We start from the raw sequence: 21710 nt of genomic DNA, 5'->3' as shown, positions 1-21710 counted from the left end.
TATCACCTGCCTTTTTCCCTTTCCTGGGCTCTTACTTCTTGGGTTGTGGGCAGTGGCTCTCTATAGCTCTGTCCCCACCTGCCCCACAGAAAAACGCGTGTGCCATGCTGAAAGATGGAACCGCTGGCGCCCACTTCATGGCCTCCCCACAATGCGTGGGCTACAGCCGCCACACCACCGCCCCGCTCACCATGACCATGTGCCTCCCTGACCTGAAGGAAATTAGGCGCGCTCTGAAGCTCTGGGTGACAGCGCTGAACGCCCAATCGGTCTACATTGCCACCGACTCTGAGAGTTACCTGCCCGAGATCCAGCAGCTCTTCAAAGGGAAGGTACACGTGGGGTGTGGGCCTGGAGGGAGAGCAGCTGGAAGGGAATCAAAGGAAGTGCCAAGGTGCTCCCTGTTCTCCCACCGCCAGGCTTTTGCTTGAACATCCTGTTCTCTAGTTCTGCCCTTCTTTAAACCCCAGCTCAGACACTTCCGCCGGGGCTCTGCAGGCTTCCCTTCATTCCTGTTGCTACTGGATCCCTACTGGGAGCTTTCACAGCACTTGATCACATCTCCTCCCGAGACACCTAGACCGTGAGACTCATGTAGAAACATGTCTTATTTCTTCCCAGGAGCTGTGGCTCCTTGAAGGCAGGATCCAGGGTAGACTCACTGTTCTGTTCTTCGGAGTCTAGCCTGATACTTTGACCTCCTCCAGGGCTGAGACCCCGCCTTACCCTCACCAGTGGCTAGGACAGTGCCTGACACATGGTAGGCTCTTAGTAAATGTTTGGTGATTAAGGATATTGAGTGGGCCCTGGGGGACAGAGGGGGTGGGGGGTGGTCCAGTGCCACAGAAGGATTAAGAGCATGGACTGTGGAGCGTAGGATCTTGGGCTGTCCTCCCTGTGCAGCCTTGCACAATTTACTTCACCTCTCTGTGCTTCTGTTTCCTCATCAATAAAATGGGACTGAGAGTAGTTCTATCCTGTGGGGTAATTTTGAAGATCAAACAGGAAGCTAAAACTGGTCTGGTACAAATTAAGTTGTTGATAAAGTTAGCTGTCATCGATAGTAGAAGTAGGCTCTTTTGTGCTTCATAAATGCTTAAGGAAGGGGTGAATAGTAGGGGTTTGACATAGGAGTAAGTAGTAGAATGCGCTTGGTACTGTGTAAATGAAGAATAGGTAATAAGTAATTATGTATTGGTAAAACGGTGGAGTTAATAGTGAACATTCAGTAAGACTTTGGAGTGCATAAAGCCCCTAAATGCTTGTGCAGACCTTAAAAGACAGACATCCGCTTTCTAACAGTGGGTACCCTTGGCTTTATGTCGAGGGGCTCCCTTTCCCTCTTTTACGGGCTTGTCGAGGAAGTGCCTTGTAGAGGAAGTGCCAAGTCACAGCATTCTGGTCCCCACCCACCCACTTTATAGAAGAATATCAAAGCTGGAGACCTTGGAGCACCTCCGACCCAACCTCTGCATTTTAAAACTGAGGAAACCAAAGTCCCAAGAAAGGATAGAATTTACCCAGGAGGTCTCAGGGCTAATTTTAGTGGGCATGACACAGAGCGGGTAAGTTTCAGGGCGTGGGTGGAATTGTTCAGGGGATTTTGGCCATGATTAAGCTGGTATTATTTTTCTGCTACCATCTGAATAGCAAGATGATGATTTTTGTTACATCAGAAGTCTCTGTGTGACAGCAAAGCACTTTCAGCCCCAGCTCTGCCCACACCCCCTACCTCTGAACTGAATGGAAGGACTTGGAGAGTCCCAGGGAGTTTTTTGTGAGTTTTTAGAGTTGGTATACTTGCTACACCTTGAGCCTCTTGCCATTTCTACTTCCTGTTCCTGTGCCACTGTTCTTGCCCTTCTCCACTCCTCACCTCCTTTCATGGGCTCAGCCTACCCTCTCTCCTGAACTAATCCTTGCTCATCCATTAAGCTGGGGCAGTGCTGAGCCGGGGATACTGATAAATAAGATGTAGTGCTGCCCTCCAGGGCTCACAGTCTAAACTCAGGAAAAGAGACTTGCAGAGAATTGTAAGGTATGCCACAGGAGAGGGCCCGGCTTGGGTATGGGGGCTCGTTCACTCACTTGTCCAGTCCCCAGATGCATATTGAGACAGACCCCCGTCAGAAGTGACCAGCAAACCAACACAGCCCCAGCCAGGTACAGGAAATGGGCGTTAAGCAGAGAATCGCTGAGTGAAAGCTACACACGAAGGAGATGTGTGCCACAAAGGAAAGGAGCGTGGTTCTGTGCACGTGCAGAGCAGAGGAGCCTGGACTAGACTGAGGGGGCCAAGGAGGGCTTCCCTAAGGAGATGAGACTTGAGCTGCAGAGTCAGAGTTAAGTAGGAGTTAACCGGGCAAAGAGACAAGCACCCCCAACAGAGGGAGGAGCATGTGTAAAGATCCTGAGATAGAAGGGAGCCTGGTGTGAAGTGGCTGGAGCTCAAGGTGGAGAGGCAGCTGAACAGGCCTTTGGCCACATTCAAGATCTGTAGTCTTTATCTGCAGAGCAGTAGGGCACCAGTTAAGGGTGCTCAGCTTGGGATAGAGGGAGGGAGGAATAAGGGAGTAGGGGAATCTGTGAAAGTGTTTTTTGGCTGCTTTCCTATGATATCTGGGCTTCCCTCATAGCTCAATTGGTAAAGAATCCACCTGCAATGCATGAGACCCTGGTATGATTCCTGTGTCAGGAAGGTTCGCTGGAGAAGGGATACCCACTCCAGTATTCTTGGGCTTCCCTTGTGGCTCAGCTGGTAAAGAATCCACCTGCAATGCGGGAGACCTGGGTTTGATTCCTGGGTTGGGAAGATCTCCAAGAGAAGGGAAAGGCTACCCACTCTAGTATTCTGGCCTGGAGAATTCTGTGGACTGTATAGTTCATGGGGTCGCAAAGAGTTGGACATGACCGAGCAACTTTCACTTTCACTTTTCCTTTGGTAAGCAGACCAGTAGAAGAAAAGATTATGGTGACCAGCCAGGGAGTGGTAGTCCATCAAGAAAAAGGTTCACCTTTGAGGAATATCTCAGGGATAGATTGGACAGGACTTTAGTCTCAGAGGCATCCAGGCAGCAGGACCAGTTGGGTGGGGTGCTCTTTGGTCAGATTGTGGTTTGGTTGGAGAAGCCAAAACCTTGAGGCAAGGGCTTTATGAAAAAGTCAGACCTTGAACTGAGCCTTGAAAGTATGGTCAGGACTACAATGGGTGGGGATAGGCATTCCTGGCAGAAGACACCAATGAGCAAAGGCAGAGTGTGAATGAGTGGTGTGTGTGTGGAGCTTAGGGTTAGGGTCACCATCTGCTAGGCAGCACTTCTCTCAGGCACCCCAACCCTACGTGTTAACGCTTTGTACGCCTCCTTCTATGTCTGTGACTTCAGCACAGAGAAAGAAGGTGAGGGGTGGCTGCAGGCCTTGGCGGATCTGGCCACTTTGTCCTAAACCCTGGCTAAAACGCCCTGCCCTTCCTCCTGCAGGTGAAGGTGGTGAGTCTGAAGCCTGAGGTGGCCCAGATCGACCTGTACATCCTCGGCCAAGCTGACCACTTTATTGGCAACTGTGTCTCCTCCTTCACTGCCTTCGTAAAGCGGGAACGGGACCTCCATGGGAGACCATCCTCCTTCTTTGGCATGGACAGGCCCCCTCAGCTGCGGGATGAGTTCTGATCCTAGCTGGAGCACACCACCAGTCTGAGCTGTTCCCTCCAGCCAGGCCTGGCAGCCAGAGGTGCTCCCACGGTTGATTCCCCAAGGATCAGAGACCAGAGAAAAGTACCAGGGACCTCCTGGAGGAGGAAGACAGTCCATCTCCCAGGACACGGGACTTCCAAGCTCCTAGTGGCCAGACATCTCCCTTTCTCATATGCTCCCTATTGCTTCTCCTGGGAATTTCTCACACCAGCAAAGTAGTCCAAGCTCTGTCTTTTGGTCTGCCCTGCTCTGAGGAGGCTGAGATGCTCAATTCTCTTCAGAGAGATTTTATATATAGAAAAAGAGATTTTTATAGTTTTGATACAAGATCATGACTCCCCTATAACTCTCCCTTATCTTAAAAAAAATCAGTGAAGTTCATTAATGTAGGTACCTAAAATGACCTTAACAGAATGTGGATAAGGCTAGGGGTGGGTGGGTGTATTGACTGCTTTTCCACATGACTCCCGAAAGCTGCCCTCAGGCTCGTCTCCAGTGCCTGGCCTGAGCCACTGTCAGCCGCCACTTCCTAGGCCATCTCCAGGGTTTGGGGCACAGTCTTCTCCGTCATAAACACTATGCACAAAGAAGTTACCGACCACAGTGTTGTCAGTACGCCGCAGACAGCTAAGTGCTGTTCACACAGCTCGTTCCCAGCAGGGAGCACCTGCCATCAAGCCAGGCTGTCATGGTATTGCTCTCAGAGTCTCTTGGCGGTTGGTGGCTTGCCCCAAACGTGGCACCATCAGTGTCTCATAACACATCACCAGGGCCAGGGCTTGCTGGCCTGCTGGGATCCTTTTGAGGTCTCGTTATCTCCTGTTCCAAAGGGCCTGGTTATAGAACTTTGTCATTAAATTGGTTCCAGGCCTGTCCCCCCAGCCTTCCTCCTGCAGCGGGAGCCTTCTGACTGTATCCTCGCAGGGGAGTGGTCACTAAGCCCCTGACCAGTTGAAAGATGCTCAGTACCCAGGAGCCATCGCATTGCATTCCTGGGGTTGTCTGCTCCATCCCATCCAGTGTAGTCTCAGCCAAGCCCATGAGACCTAAAGTGTTACGGTTGTGAGTTTCTTTGTCTCTCAAATGCTGTAGTGGTAAAAATTCATGACCCCGAGACTCTGTGATTTTTCGGTCTTGAGGAAATTCTCAGTTTCCTCAGGGTCACACAGCCAGAAGTGGTCAATCCAGATTTGACCTCCAAAGGGCCATGGCATTTGACCTCCAAAGGACCAGTGCTGATAGCCAGCCTGCTCTACTCCTCCAGTTCACAAGACCCAGTTTACTCTGTGTGTGCACCGTGGAGGCCTCAGATGGAGAAATGGTCAGCCACCTTTTGTCCCCACTGGGCTCTACTCATGGGTTTGCCACTGCCAGGAGCCTTCAGGGAGGGAGAATCCTGCAAGAAACAGAAAACCCACCTGAAGCTTACAGTTCTCTTGGGTGGTTCTAAAATTCATGTCTGTTACCTGCTGAGTACTTCCCCACCATGTGACCTCCCTTGGCCTTCAATCCTGGGAAAGTGGGGGAGACTCTGATGAAAGCCAGTCCCAGAGCTTCACAGCTGTGTCCCGTGGGTAGCCTTTAGGAAGAGATGCCTTTTTTTCAGGGCATACTGGATCAGAGGCTGAATGGCAACAAGGATCTCAAACAGCGAAGATGGCATTTGCTGCTTAGAGCTGCCATCAAACTCTTAATACAGAAAGGGCATTTGTATTTCCCATCTGGGGAAAATATTTTAAATCCTGGGTGGACTCAGAGATAGTTTATCTGCTCAGACTTGTGCATGAGCCTCACTGAGGGACATTGGAGCGAGCCCCTGCCTCTATTGGGCAGTTGGTAAGGTGTGGCTCTCTGACTGATGTCATTTGCTGCACACGCTTGAGAGTCTGGGGCTCAAATAGGCTGCCCAAATCCTCCTGATGAGCATCGGCCATCATAGTAGCTTGTGTTCCTGGAGGTGAGGGCGCTAGACCTGTAGTCTGATTCGGTGTGTTTTGTAGGCGAGCACTTTATTCCTTTGACCCAGTTTCCCCACCTATAAAATGGTGATAAAACCGAGGACGACGGGGTTGTTGAATGGCCCCAGTCAGATAAAAGGAGGATAAGGGCCCATTGTAAACTTGAAGGAGACAAAGGCCCGTACGTGGCTGTTGGTTAGTGTGACTGCCTCTGGTCACACGCCTCCTCTCTGCCGGCCACTGTGCTTGCTAAGTGTTTTATGGGTGTTCCCTGGTTTAACCCCCACCTTAGCCCTGGGAAGTAGAAACTTACTCTTTCTGTACAAGGCAGGATTAACACTTGGAAAATTCTCAGTTTCCTCAGGGCCGCACAACTGGTAGTGGTCAGCCCAGATTTGACCTCCAAAGGCCAATGCTGTTAGCCAGCCTGCTCTGCTCCTCTGGTTCACAAGACCTGGTTTACTCTGTGTGTGCACCATGGAGACCTTGAATGGAGAAATGGTCAGCCTCCTTTTGTCCCCAGTGGGCTTCAGCCGTGGGTCTGCCACTGCCAGAAGCTTTCAGAGAGGGAGGATCCCCCAGGAAAGAGAAAGCCCACATGAAACTTAGAGTTTTCTTGGGTGGTTACTTAATTCAACATGCTTTCATTCAACAGGTGTTTATTGACCAGTTGCCAGGCTCTGTGCTGGGTACTAGGGATTTAGTAGAGGATCAGACATAAATTCTTTGTTCTCAGGGAATTTGCATTCTAATAAATAGAAGGCATAATAAGCAGATATATCGTGGGAGGTGTTAAGTGCTATAAGAAAACTAAAAAGGCATGGTGGATGCAGAGCGGGAGCAGTGCTGGTTTAGATGAGCTCGGGGAAGGCCTCTCTAAAGAGCTGCTGTGGAGGGGGCCATGCTCATTCAGCGTTTTGGAGGCAGCGCAACAGCAAGTGCAAAGGTCCTGAAGCTGGAATGAAAACTAGCAAGGAGGTCAGTGTGACTGGAGTGGCAGAAGTGAGGCAGGGAACAGAGTAGATGAGAACAGGTGACATGACCCGTCCTTCAGCCTAGTTAAGATCAAGCCTTGGCTTTTATTTGGACAAATGTGGGAAGCCTTGTGGGGTCTGAACTAAGGAGAGTCATGGTCTGATTTACCTATTTGTTGGCTGCCATGTGGAGAGGAGATGGGAAGGAGGAAGAATAGAAGCAGGGAGACCACGATAGAGGTGTCACAGGGATGCCTGCAAGAGAAACGATTGGGCTCAGGCAGAGGTCATGGCATTGATTGTGGTGGAAACTGGTCAGACTCTGGATGTATAAAATGACTTTAAAGTTTCAATGTTTTGTAAAAAATGTAAGTCTTTACATAGTTTTAATCATGCAGTATATACAATTTAATGTCCTGGTTTTTTTTACTTAATAGTGTATCATGTTTTCTATATTGGTACATGGTCTGAATAAGTGTTTTTAACGATATAAAATTCCACTGAGGGGTGTCCCATAGTTTATTATGTCTCATAGTTTATTGTTGTTTTATTATGAGAACTTAGTATATTTCAAGTTTTTTACTACTATTATTTGGAAAATATTTGTAAGTTTTTTTTTTCTGTTATCTAACATTTTTATTAAGATAAATTCCTAGAAGTGGATTTGTTAGATCAACACTTAAAAGCTACTTTTTGGGAATTCCCTGGCAGTCCATTAGTTAGGACTTTACTGTCTCACTGCTGAGGACCTGGGTTCAATCCCTGATTGGGGAACTAAAATCTTGCAAGCTACATGATGTGGCCAAAAAATAAAATTAAAAAAATAAAGCTGCCTTTTGGGAAAAAATTCAAATATACATAAAAATTGTAATAAAATTAACTTTCAGTTTCAACAACCCTCAGCATTTCACCAGTCTTGTTTCATTTACTGTCTCATTCCCAAGTCCACATACTGGAAACTTTTGAAGGAAGAGCCAGCAGGATTTGCTGACACGCTACAGTGGAATTAGGAGGGAAGAGGAAGTCCAGAATGCGCTGAGGTCTATGGCCCAAGCAACAAGGAGGATAAGTTGTCCCTAACTTCACTGGTGGTCTCTGGAGGATCCTTGGAGAGCTGGTTAATATGGTAGATTCCAGGGACCCACCTAGGCCTGAGGAATCAGAATGTCTGGTGTGTAGTGCCCAGGAATCTGCATCTTCAGATGCACCTTCAAGAGATTTTGATGCCCAGTAGCCCGAGACTTACTTAAATTATATTCCTTGGACGTGCAGTGTCGACATCCCCTGGGGCAACTTGTTTGAACTATAGACTCCTAGGCCCCACTCTGAACCTGCTGAATCAGAATCTCTGTAGATGCAGCCCAGTGATCTTTTAACAAGCTCTCCAGGAGCAAAAACGAACACCACTGGTCAGAAGGTCGTGGGGGTGATGCTCTGTGGTCAGCCAGCCAGCAAGCACTTGTGGAGGGCCTTCCCTGAGGCCTGGCACGCCTGGAAAATTCCAGCAGGCATAGTCAGTGGTGTGGCTCTGAGAGGTCCCCGTCATGCTCAGTTTGTGTTGTAACGTTGACTTTTTTCTCTTTATTTTGCACTGGGGGAAATATTATATACAGCCCTTCATTTAATGGAGTTCATTGTTTTAGGATGGAGCCAAACTTACATAAGCAAAACAATGAGAGTAACACTTTTTGAAAATTAAGTAACTACCAGTAGAGAGGGTTGTGGATTAGGCAGAAATGGGGAAACTTGTGTTCAAAGGAACCAAAGCTGGGAAATGCTGTCCTGATACATCACAGACCCTCTAAAAGCATGGAGGAGAATGGACAAGAAGGAGAAATGGGATAGAGGGTAAAAGAAAGCTGTTCTGTTCACTTCAGAGAAGCTTAATGATGATAATAAACAATAATCCTTCCCTGGCTCGGGAGTAAAGATCCTTTTCTTCAGTTTTCTCTTTGTCCTTAGTGGGGTTAACAGGAAAAAACCTGAAGGCAAGTCTTGCTCTCTGGATTATGTTGTCAGAATTAATTCAGATTCTTACTTGAAACCCTATTTATTTCAAGGTTGGGACCTTTGCCTTGAAATAACATTATTTAAGGACAAGCAGGTTTGTTTTGTTTTTACAGCTAATCCTTTATGGATCATCAGCCCAGAATGCCAGGCCCAACCAGGTAAAGAGCAGGAAGGGAAGGAACAAAAGGCATTTCCTATAAACTCTCTCCTTCCCGATGACTCAGCCCACCCCAGTGAGAAGAGGGAAGCCTAGGAGGACATCCATCCCTCTTTGAAGATCCACCTCTAAAAAAAACTGGTGAACATTCATTCTCTGCAGAGTGGGACTATTTCCCCTCTGTTAACAGAATATAAGATCGTTTAGGAGGTCCAGGGCACTAGCAGGAGGAGAGGATTCTTTTCAGCAATTCCTCAGTCCTGTTAACAATGTCAAAGAGAAAGTCTCAGTTTAGTGCCAGCCGTTAACTACTCTACCACCTGCTAATCCATCCTGCTAACAGGGCAGACTGGGAGTCAGCATTAGCTAGCCAGAATTTAGTAACCCTGTTTTGCTTTGAGTATATTTATTTTGGGGATACTTTGCATTTGTATGTTTTAAATTACAGATGTGATTAAAAATATTAAGTAAATGATGTGTTGTGAATTATGAAGATCAAAGTTAGGAAACCCTCACTCAGCTTTACCTTAAAAAAAAAAAAAATCTAATAATAGCACCATTGTAGCAAATGGTACGTGAACAGCCAGCTTTATTTAAAAAAAAAAAAAATCTTTCTTTCTTTACTTATTTGGCTGTGTCGGGTCTTAGCTGAGGCATTCAGGATCTTTAGCTGTGACGTGTGGACTCTTGGTTGCGGCGTGTGGAATCTAGTTGCCTGACCTGGGATTGAACCCAGGCCCCCTGCGCTGGGAGCAAGGAGTCTTAGCCACTGGACCACCTGGGATGTTCCTCAGCCTTATCTTTATACAAGCCCTGAAGCCCCTCAGCATAGGACCAATGGGGCTCTCAGGGGAAGAGGCATTTAACCTTTTAGAGGCATCACAAAGGAGCCCGCAATGAAAAACACGGAACAGGTGCCATTTCCCACATGTGTTTCTAGCAGTGGCATTGGTGGGTCAAAAGAGAGTGCACATTTGTCATTTTGATTGGCATGACCACATTGCCCTCCAAAGAGCTTGTGCCAATTCATCCTCCCTGGCATGTGCCTGTTCCCTACACTGTCTGGCTTCATTGGTTTTTGATGTGGCTTAGGGAGAAGCCACTTATCTTGGGTCCAGACACTTTGATTTCTGTTCTGGTGGTATATTTCGATGGCTCTACACAGTCCAGGAGATTTGGGTTTGAACCCCAACTCAGCCACTAACTGCTTTGTGACTCATGCCAGTTCTTGGCCTATCTGAGACTCAGGGTTTGCATCTGTCAAGTGGAAATAATGTCTTCAGTTGAGTCTCAGCTTCCTTTACAGTCAAGTCCCAAAGTATAAAGGCAAAATTTATTCTTTCTGCCCTAATTTGTTGAGCCCATATATGATATAATTTCATCCTACTTTATAGGGTCATTGTGAGAATTTAAAGAACTGCTATTACCAGAGTACCTGGCACATCATCGATGCTTCATGATAATAGTATTATTTCACAAATTGCAAAACCATCTTTTGAAGGCTCGGTTTCTGAGCCAGCAGCTGACATGGGGCTGCCAGAGAGATGCTAAAGGGCATGAATATGTTTTGGAACTATTGCAAGGGCTCCAGATATGGGGGTTAAACTTGACTGGGGCTCCAGAAGCCTCACCAGGCACCACCTGCTGGAAACTTTCTGGACTTCTGTCCTTTGTGTTTCAGTGCTGTGTTAGCTCACTGGGAGACCATCTTCTCCCAACCATTGCTGGTGAACGAACAGGAGCTGAGCTCTCAGCCAATGGGGGAGACCCCACTCCTGCCCATATTGGTCAGTGGTATACAAGTGAACTGTCTCTTTGTGACAGGAAAATTCCTGGCCCTCTCTCTTTAAAAAAAAAACAAACATATATATATATATATTTGGCCATGCCGGGTCTTAGTTGAGACACATGGAATCTTGAGATGCAGCATGTAAACTCTTAGTTACAGCATGTGGGATTTAGTTCCCTGCATTAGGAACTCAGGCCCCCTGCATTGGAAGCATGGAATCTTAGCCACTGGACTACCAGGGAAGTCCTCCCAGCCCTCTCTGAACTCTTGTCTCCTCTTGAACTAGAAAATGAGGACTTTGGATTGGTTGATTCTTTAGAAAAGGCATTAGGTTTGGTGTCCCAAGGCTTGGGTGCCCGGACTATCTTTAATATTAATCTAGTGTGTAATCACTGGGACTCAGTGTTCTCATCTGTAAAATGGGAATACAAATTGAGCCATTGAACCATTATACATTGAGTCCTTCCTCTCATGGAACTTGCTTTGTAATGGGGGAGAAACAGATAATAAAAAAAATGTGTATATAAAGTATGAGGTCATGAAAACCATGAAGGAGAACGAACTAGGGTAGAGGGAAGGAGAGTGGCTGGGGTGGTCAGAGAAGACCTTTGTGTCCACGTGGCATTTGAGTGAGACCTGCAGGGGGTGAGTGAGTGAGTGTATGCATACTTGGGAAGAGCATTCCGGGTAAAGAATAGCAAGTACTGAAGTCCTGGAGTGGAAGCTAGCCCGGCATGTTTGAGGGACAGGAAGGAGGAGAAGTGGGTGAGGTATGAGGAGGGCACGGGCCAGATCTGAGTGGGCCTCATCTCTGGCTTTTATGTCAGTAATGTGAGAAGCCACTGGGAGGTCCTGAGCAGGGGAGAGACATGATCTGACCTATATCTCAGGACTGTCATTACTTATTGTGGATGGTGACTGCAGCCATGAAATTAAAAGACGCACGCTCCGTGGAAGAAAAACTATGACAAACCTCGACAGCATATTAAAAAGCAGAGACATTACTTTGCCAGCAAAAGTCTGTCTCGTCAAAGCTGTGGTTTTTCCAGGAGTCATGTACGAATGTGAGAGTTGGACCATAAAGAAGGCTGAGAGCATCAAAGAATTGCTGCATTTGAACTGTGGTGTTAGAGAAGACTCTTGAGAGTCCCTTGGACTACAAGGAGATCAAACCAGTCAGTCCTACAAAATCAATCCTGAATATTCATTGGAAGGACTGATGCTGAAGCTGAAGCTCTAATTGTTTGGCCACCTGATGTGAAGAGCTGACTCATTGGAAAAGACCCTCATGCTAGGAAAGACTGAGGGCAGGAGGAGAAGGAGATGACAGAGGATGAGATGGTTGGATGGCATCACCAATTCAATGGTTGTGAGTTTAAGCAAGCTCCAGGAGATGGTGAAGGACAGGGAAGCCTGGCGTGCTACAGTCCATGGGATTGCAAAGAGTCAGACACAACTGAGCTACTGAACAACAACATAACAAGTCACCCAAAATATAGTCTTTTCAAGCATCAATAATCATATATTCTTTCTCAGTTTCTTTGTGGGCCAACAATTTTGGAGCAACTTGGCTGAGCAGTTCAGTTCTGATCTCTTGTAAGGTTGCAAGGAGATACTGGTCAGGGCTGCATTCACCTGAAGGCTTGACTGTGGTTGGAGGGTCCATCTCCAATATGACCCACTCCCGTGACTGGCAAGTTGGGGTTGGCTGTGGGTGGCTCAGCTCCTCTCCACAGGCTTGCTTGGCTATCTTCACAGCGCTGTGGCCTGCTTTCCTCAGAGAGAATGATTCAGGTGACATAGACAGAAGCTGCAGTGTCTTTTATGACTTAGCTTCAGAAGCCATTCACTGTTGCCTCTACCATTTTTATTGATCCCATGGGCCAACCCTCTTCCATGGGACTGTGCAGCCCATAAATACAAGGAGGTGAGGATCTCCGTAGGCCACCTTGAGACTGACTATCACAAGGTTTTTGTTTTGTTTTAATTAACATGTGGTAAAAAAATTTTTTTTTTTTGGTGTATAGTTCTATGAATTTTAACACGTGCACATTTGCGTAACCACCACCACAAACAGGATACAGAACAGTTCCGTCATCTTTCAAAAAGCCCTCCAGTTTCCCTTTGTAGTGAGATACTCTCCCCACGCTTAACCTGCGGTAACCACTGGTCTATCACCATTGTTTGCCTTTGAGAATGTCATAAATGGCATCATGTAGTAGTACGCCAACCTCTGAAACTGGCTTCTTTCGCCCACAATAATGTCCCTGAGAGTCATCTAGGATTGCAGGCTGTTGTTTAGTTGATAAGCCATGTCCAACTCTCTTGCAACCCTGTAGACCATAGTCAGCTGGGTTCCTCTGTCCGTGGAATTTCCCAGGCAAAAATATTGGAGTGGGTTGCCATTTCCTTCTCCTGGGGGTCTTCCCAGCCCAAGGACTGAACCTGTGTCTCCTGCATTAGCAGGCAGATTCTTTATCACTGAACCCCCTGGGAAGCCCATTTACAGGTATCACATAACTCGTTGCTTTGCATTGCTGAGCTTTGTGAAGATATATCATGGTTTCTTTACTGATTTATCCACGGAAGGGTTATTTCCAGTTGGGGAGTGGATTGTGAATGAAGTGCTGTAAACACTCATGCACTGTACTCCTTCTCCCATCCCTCCATTATGCTAACCTTTTGATACTGTACCATAGGTCTCATGGACCATGTTTATTTTTTTCTGGTGTTCAGATTGGGTAATTTCTATTGATCTGTCCTCAAGTTCACAGATTGTGCTATCTCCATTCTACTGTTTAGCCTATCCACTGAGCTTTTTTTTTTTTTTAAAGATTTATTTATTTTAATTAACTAATTTTATTTTCGGCTGTGGTTGGTCTTTATTTCTGCATGTGGGCTTTCTCTAGTTGCATAGAGTGTTGGCTACTCTGACTTCTCTTGCTGTGGAGCTCAGGCTCTAGGCCGGCAGGCCTCGGTAGTTGCAGCTCCCTAGCTTTAGAGCACAGGCTCAATAGTTGTGGCTCACGAGCTTAGTTGCTCCTCAGCGTGTGGGATCCTCCCAGATGAGGGATCAAACCCATGTTCCCTGCATTGGCAGGTGGATTCTTAACCACTGGACCACCAGGGAAGCCCTCCATTGAGTTTTTAATATCAGTTATTGTATGTTCCACTTCTAAATTTTCCATTTGAGATATTCTATTATGAAAAGTTAAAGAAAGCTAAAATCTTTATCCTTACTCCATGGAGTATTTTTTAAAATCATGGTAAAGCATACATAAGATTTACCACTTTAACCAAGTTTAAGTATACAGTTCAGGGCATTATGTATACTCACACTGTTGTATAATTGTCACCACTCACCCATCACCAGAACTTTTTCTTCTTTCCGAATTAAAACTCCATACACATTAAACATTAACTCCCCATTTTCTCCTTGGGGTATTTTTGTAACAGCTGCTTAAAGGTCTTTAGATCATTCCAGCGTCTTGCTGTTGGCATCTTTTCATCGACTTTCCCATGCTAGTAGAAATTTGCTACTTCTTTGTATTGCGGGTAGTTTGTCCTGGGCGTTTTGATTATTATGTTCAGTTCAGTTCAGTCGCTCAGTCATGTCTGACTCTTTGAGACCCCATGAATTGCAGCATGCCAGGCCTTCCTGTCCTATGTTAATAGCCTTTAATCTGACTTAAATCGCACGGAGAATATCGATCGTTATGTCTTAGCAGGCAACTGGCAAAGTGGGTTCAACTCCTGCCTTCTGTGGATTTTGGTTCCGATGTCAGTCCTGTTTTCAAACTCTCTTTGGTGCCATGCGCATCTGCTCTGTGGACCACTTATGGGCTTTCGGAACTTGGGTCTCAAGCGGACTCACTCGTGATTCAGTTCTCAAAGTCTGTGCAGAGCTGTTTAAGTGAGATCCACTCATATGCAGCTAGTGGGTGAGACCAGAAATTCACAGATAACTTTATGGGGTCACTATTCCAAACTCCTGCCTCCCTGCTCTACCCCTGGGACTTTCTGGCTCCCTGGGGCTTTGTTTACCCGACTCTGACACGCATTTCCCTCGACTGCGCTCAAGTAGGGGACAAATCAGTAGTGGTTCACCCCACTCTGGACCACAGCGCCTCCAGTTAGAGAGGACCGTTTCCTTCCTCATCATTTGAGGCTCCCAGAGGCACCTGCCACCACCTGTGCCACCACGGATGGCCTGGGGGGGAGGACACGCGAGAAAGGAGGAAAGGACGAAAAGAAGGATCTCCCTGTGCCCCCGTCCTGGTCCTTTTAGTGCATTGAGACAGCCCAAGGAATACCAGAGGGAAAAAACAAAACACATGGGGACTTCCCTGGTGGTCCAGTTGCTAACACTTGGAGCTCCCAATGCAGGGGACCCGGGTTCAAACCCTGGTCAGGGAACTAGATCCTACATGCCATAACTAAGACCTGGCACAGCCAAATAAATCAAAATAAAATAAATAAAATATATACACTTAAGTTGAAAAAAAAAAAAACACGTAAACTCACTGCCGGATTGGTGATCCTTGAATTGCTCTCTTCCCTGATCTGCCTTCTACTGCTGACTTCTTTGAACTCTCAAGAGCTGCTTGTTGCCCCTGTCCAGCATGTGGAACTGCATTCAGCAGCAGAGGCAGGGTGGAGACTGTTTCTCCATCTTGCCAGAGTGGAAGCACCACCTCAGGTCTTGCGTCAGTCTCCTGGCTGTCAAGTGGACAACGGATGGATGGGGGCCAGATTGGAAGCAAGGAGGCATTTGAGGATATCTGGGGAAGCTTCACAGAGAGAGAGAGGTGGCTGTTTTCAAAAGGGTAGGTTGGGAGCAGAGCATTCAGGGAAGAAGGATTGGCATGAGCAGTGTCTTGGGAGGTCAGAAGAGCAGACTGGGAAATCTGGGGTGAGGATATAAGGCTGGGGCAGGATAAAGACTGGACACCTTGGAAAGAAGGCTGGGGACCAGGCTGGGACTGTGTTGGGAGGTGTGTGGTTTGATTTCTGATTTCTGTGGGTCAAAGAAAAAGACGTATGTCTTTCACAGCAATGTTTTCCACTGGTGTGCAAGGAGGGGAATCCCCCACCCTCACACTTGAGACAGGATGTGGGGATGCTCGTGGGAGATCGAGGCTATGGCAGGGAAAGGTGGCATCAGGGCTGAAAAGGCCCAGTTCCTGTGCAGAAAGAAGGGCATGGCTTTATAGCTTGGAAGGGGAATGCCATATTGCTGCAGCCTATCTTCAGTCAGATAATCTATAAGAGGAGCCAAGGGTATCGGCTTCTGTATTCCAGATAATAAACCTAACATTTCCCAAGGGCTTTCTGTAAGTTAGCTGGGGGAGGTGGGAGAAGATGGGGGACCAGGTGTTTAGAGGTAGGAGTGACAAAGAGCTTTTGCTATATCTTCTTTCGTATGTTTAAAAATTTTGAACTAGTTATCTGTTGGTGTGAATGAATGAACCCTGAAACTCAGCAGGTAAAAACAATAAGCATTTATCGCCTCTCCCAGTTTCTGAGAGACAGGAATCTGGCATCAGCTTAGCTGAGTGGTTCTGGCTCATGAAGTTATAGTCAAGAAGTCATCCTTGGCTGTAGTTGTCTGAAGGCCTGATCAAGGCTGGAGAGTCTCCTTCCGAGATGGGGCATTCACGTGGCTGCAGAAAGGAGGCCTCAGTTCCTCACTGACGGTGGCAGGAGGGTTTAGTTATTTCCCATGTAGGTATTTCCATGAGGCTACTTTTCTTTTTAATTAATTTCTATTGGAGTATAGTTGCTTTACAATGTTGCGTTAGTTTCTACTGTATAGCAAAGTGAATCAGCCATCCATACACGTATATCTCCTCTTTTTCAGATTCCCTTCCCATATAGTCACTACAGAGTGCTGAGTAGAGTTCCCTGATCTATACAGTAGGCTCTCGTTAGTTACCATGTTATACATAGTAGTGAACATATGTCTGGAGAAGGCAATGGCACCCCACTCCAGTACTCTTGCCTGGAAAATCCCATGGACGGAGAAGCCTGGTGGGCTGCAGTCCATGGGGTCGCTAAGAGTCGGACACAACTGAAGCGACTTAGCAGTAGCAGCAGAACATATGTCAGTCCCGATTTCCCAATCCATCCCTCCTGCCTTTCCCCTCTTGATGTCCATACTGTTGTTCTCTGTGTCTGTGTCTCTATTTCTGCTTTTCACATAAGATCATCTGTACCATCTTTCTTCCCTGGTAGCTCAGATGGTAAAGAATCTGCCTGCAACATGGGAAACCTGGGTTCGATCTCTGGGTGGGGAAGATCCCCTGGAGAAGGGAGTGGCAACCCACTCCAGTATTCTTTCCTGGATAATCCCATGGACAGAGGGGCCTGGTGGGCTGCAGTCCATGGGATTGCAAAGAGTCGGACATGACTGAGCAACTAAGCATAGCATATTGGTTAAATCAGCCACGAGCCCACTCAGATTCAAGGAAAAAAAACATAGATACTCCCTCTCCATGGGAGAAATGTTAAGGAATCTGAAGCAATTTTTTAAAAAACTGCCATAATTAGTTTTGTAATTTTTAAATCTATTTTAAATAAATAATGGGTGATAAAGCATTGAGGCTTCATTTCCTGAGACATTAGGTTGAGACCACCTTGCCTCATGCTGATTCAGCTGCTACACCCCAGACTCCTAGGTCCTTTATCATTTTGAGCCCAAGCATCTCAGGGAAACTAAGATACCTTGGCTGTTACAACTTATAGTTCTCTTTTTTCTTTTCAGTATCTGGAACCAAGCCCTTTATGTAAATATTTATGTCAGGATTTATTTGTTCCCCATGCCTTGTTCCAAAAAGGATTTGAGGAAGCTTACCAGAATTCATACAGCATAATCATATGATTAAAATATATAAATAGATCAAGAAACCAAGGTAAAGGGAAGGAAAGGTTGAAACAGTAAGTTGAGATCAGAGGGGAAGTTAGTGCTTGACTATACATGCTGTAGCCTTAAGTAAATATTTGGCATTGCAGGGCTGGAAAGGATTATATATGCCATCTGATCCCATTTAGCTCTTGCAATCTCTTTCCAGCACCTGCACTAAACGTCAGTATGTATATCTCCAGTGATGGGGAACTCATCACATTGCAAGGAAACTACAGCTATCAGAAATTGTAGACCCAGGAGTCACAAACTCACATGCTTCCAAAGGCCATGAAGTCAAAGAAAATAAATGGAATTTCCCTGGCAATACAGTGGTTAAGACTCTGTGCTTCCAGTGCAGAGGGTACAGGTTCGATCCCTGGTCAGGGAATTAAGATCCCACATGTCATGCGGCACAGCCAAAGAAACTTTTTTAAAAATGAGGTAGGTCTGCAAGGGATCAGGGAGCCAATGGCAAAGTGGAATGCACACATTCTGTTTAACAGGGGCTGTTGCTACTGCCCCCAGCCAATTATTGCCATGTGGGAACCCAGACAGTGTGGCTGAGTCTTAGGAATTTTTTTTTTTTTTTGGCCACAAGCCTCATGACTTGTGGGATTTTAGTTCCCAGACCAGGGATGGAACCCAGGGCTTTGTCAGTGAGAGAGAGTCCTAACCACTGGACCACCAGGGAATTCCTTGGATATTTCAAGAGAAGTTGAAAATTCCAATTGATAGGAGAAATCTGCTAGTTTTTAAATGTTGGCAATTGATTCTCTAGTTTTTAAAATTTCTATTTGTATTTATTTATTTATTTTTGGTTGTGCTGAGTCTTCATTGCTGTGAAGACTTTGTAGTTGGGGAAAGCAGGGCCACTCCCTAGATGTGGTGTGCGGGCTTCTCATTGCAGTGGCCTCCCTTATTGCAGAGCATGGACTCTGCATGTGGGCAGAGGGCGTGTGGGCTTCAGTAGCTGCAGCACATGGGCTCAGCCGTTGTGGCTTCATGGCTCTAGAGCACAGGTTCAATAACTGAGGCGTATGACCTTAGTTGCTCCACAGCATGTGGGATCTTCCTGGATCAAGGATCCAATCCATGTCTCCTGCACTGGCAGGCGGATTCTTTACCACTGAGCCACCAGGAAAGCCCTCTCTGTTTTTAAAATATATAGCAGACCAGATAAAATATGACTGTAGTCAGATGCTCCCCCAGTCCACCCGTTTGTGGGCCCAGAGACACCAAAGTCATGGGCTTTGAAACTGGATTAGAACAGACTGACTCTGGCTCTGCCTCTTACTGGGTAATGATTTGAAATCTCAGTTCTCATCTGTGAATGGAGATCATAATAGTTTCCACCTCTTAAAGATGTAGATATGGGAAAAGATAGGCTGTAAAGTATTCACAACAGTGCCTGGCATAAGGAAACACTAAATCAATCAATAAATAATTTATAGTAAGTAAGTGAAAGTCACTCAGTGGTGCCTGACTCTTTGCAACCCCATGGACTATACAGTCCATGGAATTCTCCAGGCCAGAACACTGGAGTGGGTAGCCTTTCCCTTCTCCAAGGGGTCTTCCCAACCTAGGGATAAACAATAAATAGAAACAAATATTTTAAAATGAATATGCTGTGCTAAATAAATGTAATAAATAAATTGTTATGAAAGCCTCTCTTGGGCTTCTATAAACTGTTTCTAGCTCTCCCTGTAAAGGTAATTTTTGATAAGGATGGTTAAGGTAAGTTCCAAGGTTTTAAAGGAGGTGTGTGTGCATGCTAAGTCACTTCAGTTGTGTCTGACTCTTTGCTACACTATGGACTGTAGCCCACCAGTTTCCTCTTTCATGGGATCCTCCAGGCAGGAATATTGGAGTCGGCTGCCATTCCCTCCTCCAGAGGATCTTCCTCACCCAGGAATCAAACCTGCTATCTCTTATGCCTCCTGCATTGGTAGGCGGTTCTTTACCACTAACGCCACCTAGGAGGCCCTTTAAAGGGGGACTTTGGTTTTAATTGTTAGAAGTGCAGTTCACATTTCCCTCTTAGATGTCAGCACATATGGTAAAGAATCTGCCTGCAATACAGGAGACCCAGGTTCAATTCCTGGATTGGGAAGATCCCTTGCAGAAGACAGTGGCTACCCACTCCGGTATTCTTGCCTGGAGAGGTCAATGGACAGAGGAGCCTCGTGGCCTACAGTCCATGGGTCTCAAAGAATTCAACATGACTGAGTGACTAGCACTTACTTACTTGGTTTTAATTGTTAGAAGTACAGTTCACATTCTCCTCTTAGGTGCCAGCACATATAACATTTCCCTTTGTGCAAGACTGAGACAAAACTGAGCTGAAAGAGGAAGCTTGCAGGATCCTATTTTGGAGTGGAATGGGGGTGGGTGAGGGGTGATGAACAGAGATCTGTCATGTATGAGAAGAAAGAGGGGTCCAGGGGAGAGGGAATTTGAGGGGGGAAGGACCTCTGGAAAAAAGGCACAAAGAGGGCTGTGGGCTCATGGGGACAGGCCAGAGAAATGTGGGAAATATGGCCAACAGTGAGGTTGTTGGAGCCCCTAAGCTCTGTCCCTGAGAGAAGGGGAGCCTCCGGAGAGTCAGAGACGGGCCAGGCAGATCTGCAGGTGTAGGGACTGAGTAACCGAGACGCATCACTTTGCAGGCAGTAATGGGCTGAATGGGCCTCCCCAGGCTTCATCTCAAATCACTATGAGTTTGTGTCTGCTCTCCACAAGTCTGGAAGCCTCAGGGGAGGAGGAAAATAGGCTATTTTTTAGTCTGGAGACACATCCAGTATTTGCAGAAAACTTGAGGGAAGTACAGGGATGATGAGCTGGGGCCACCTGACTGTAGGCAGAGGAAAGAGTGTGGGCTCTGGGTTCATGGGACAAAAATGTAACCTTGGCCAGTTTTCCCACCTGTAAGGTGAGGATGATAAAAGTGCCTTCAGAATAGGTGATTGTAAGGATTGAAATACTTGACTTACTGTAAATGCTCCTTAAATATCCTTTCAGCTCTCCCCTGGGCTTCCCCTTGGTCTTCTTACCCTCAGCCACCACCTTGTACCTGTGGATTATATGTCTCCGTTCTTAACCCAAGTGCTTCCTTTCTTTTCACCCCCTGATCTCACTTTCCTACTGGTCAGGAATGTGCCTTTGAATTTCTTTACTTCTGATTCTCCTTGGAAATAGCCAGAAGATCACATGTAGCTGATAAATGGCAGAGTTGGGTCTTGCATCTGGGTCTGAATTCTCAGTTCATGGGCTTTGATATCACACCATGCTCCTTGGGCCTGTGTTCCTCACAGTTCCTCACTCAGTGGCTGTGAGCAATCAAGTGTCTTGTCCAAGGCCTCACAGCCGTCAGTGGCAGGGCTGAGATCCAAACCCAGATCTGCCTGCCTCCAAACCTGGAGATTCCCCCTTACCTGCATCTCCCGTAAGCCATTAAGTAATGGAGCATCTCACTTCAGTGTTTCTGTTTTAAAATAAAAATAATTAATTTATTTGGCTGCACCGGGTCCTAGCTGCAGCATGCGGGGTCTGCGATCTTTGTTGTGGCATGCAGGATCTTCAGCAGTGGCATGTAGGATCTACTCCCCTGACCAGGGATTGAACCCAGGCCCTTGCATTGGGAGTCAGAGTCTTAGCCACTGGACCACAAGGAAAGTCCCATACTTTAGCATTTCATTAGCAACTCTCCCATAGGAATTCTGCGAGGTCATCCAGCAGGAGTCACACCCAGGTTGTAGGTGAAGAAACTGAAGCTCAGAGAAGGAAAGCAACTTATTCAAGGTCACACAGAATTGGTAGAGCCAAGATTCCCCATGCTTCTGGAGTCCCAGCTTAGTGCAAACGCTATGTCTTAGTCATCCTTAGGTGTCCTGTTGTTCCTAAAGTGATGCCCTGCCCACAGTCCCTTCAGTAAATGTTTTCTGATGGGTTGGCCATTGCTATGTTGGATGCTATCTTTGTGCAGAGCCTGAGTTTTGCTGTTCCGAAGGCATCAGAGATGTCCTTGCTGCTCGGGGACAGGAAAGGGAAGTGATGGACCTTCATCACACTACAGGTAATGGTCACCCCAGGAACTGTAATCACCAGGATCAGAATGGTGGTTTCCAATGATATCCTTCATCAAAACCGCAACCGATACTTAGTTCGTTTATTTTTTAAGAGAGTTTTTTAAAAGCCAGATTCTAGGTTCACAACAAAGTTGACTCCTG

General features: G+C 46.5%; 1 protein-coding gene across 2 annotated transcripts in view; it reads left to right on the top strand.

The window, feature by feature from the left end:
- The window catches only part of POFUT1 (protein O-fucosyltransferase 1), a 39942-nt gene that overhangs the window by 17274 nt on the left and 958 nt on the right, over window positions 1–21710 (top strand). Inside the window, exons 6-7 of one of the 2 annotated variants that reach the window (XM_086332444.1) lie at window positions 90–332; window positions 21467–21556. In XM_086332444.1, coding sequence (XP_086188570.1) covers window positions 90–332; window positions 21467–21535 — 312 coding nt within the window. In that variant the 3' untranslated portion in view covers window positions 21536–21556. Of the gene's footprint in view, window positions 1–89; window positions 333–3479; window positions 7521–21466; window positions 21557–21710 lie in introns of those variants that run through there. The other variant, XM_086332443.1, reaches the window with a different exon arrangement.

The sequence above is a fragment of the Bos grunniens genome, chromosome 13, assembly GCF_055505025.1.
Source record: "Bos grunniens cultivar Pamir isolate PY7600 chromosome 13, Bosgru_T2T1.0, whole genome shotgun sequence".
In the NCBI taxonomy this organism is placed as follows: domain Eukaryota; kingdom Metazoa; phylum Chordata; class Mammalia; order Artiodactyla; family Bovidae; genus Bos; species Bos grunniens.
Note: the sequence above shows the minus strand (reverse complement) of the source record. Positions and strands in the feature narration are given on the sequence as shown.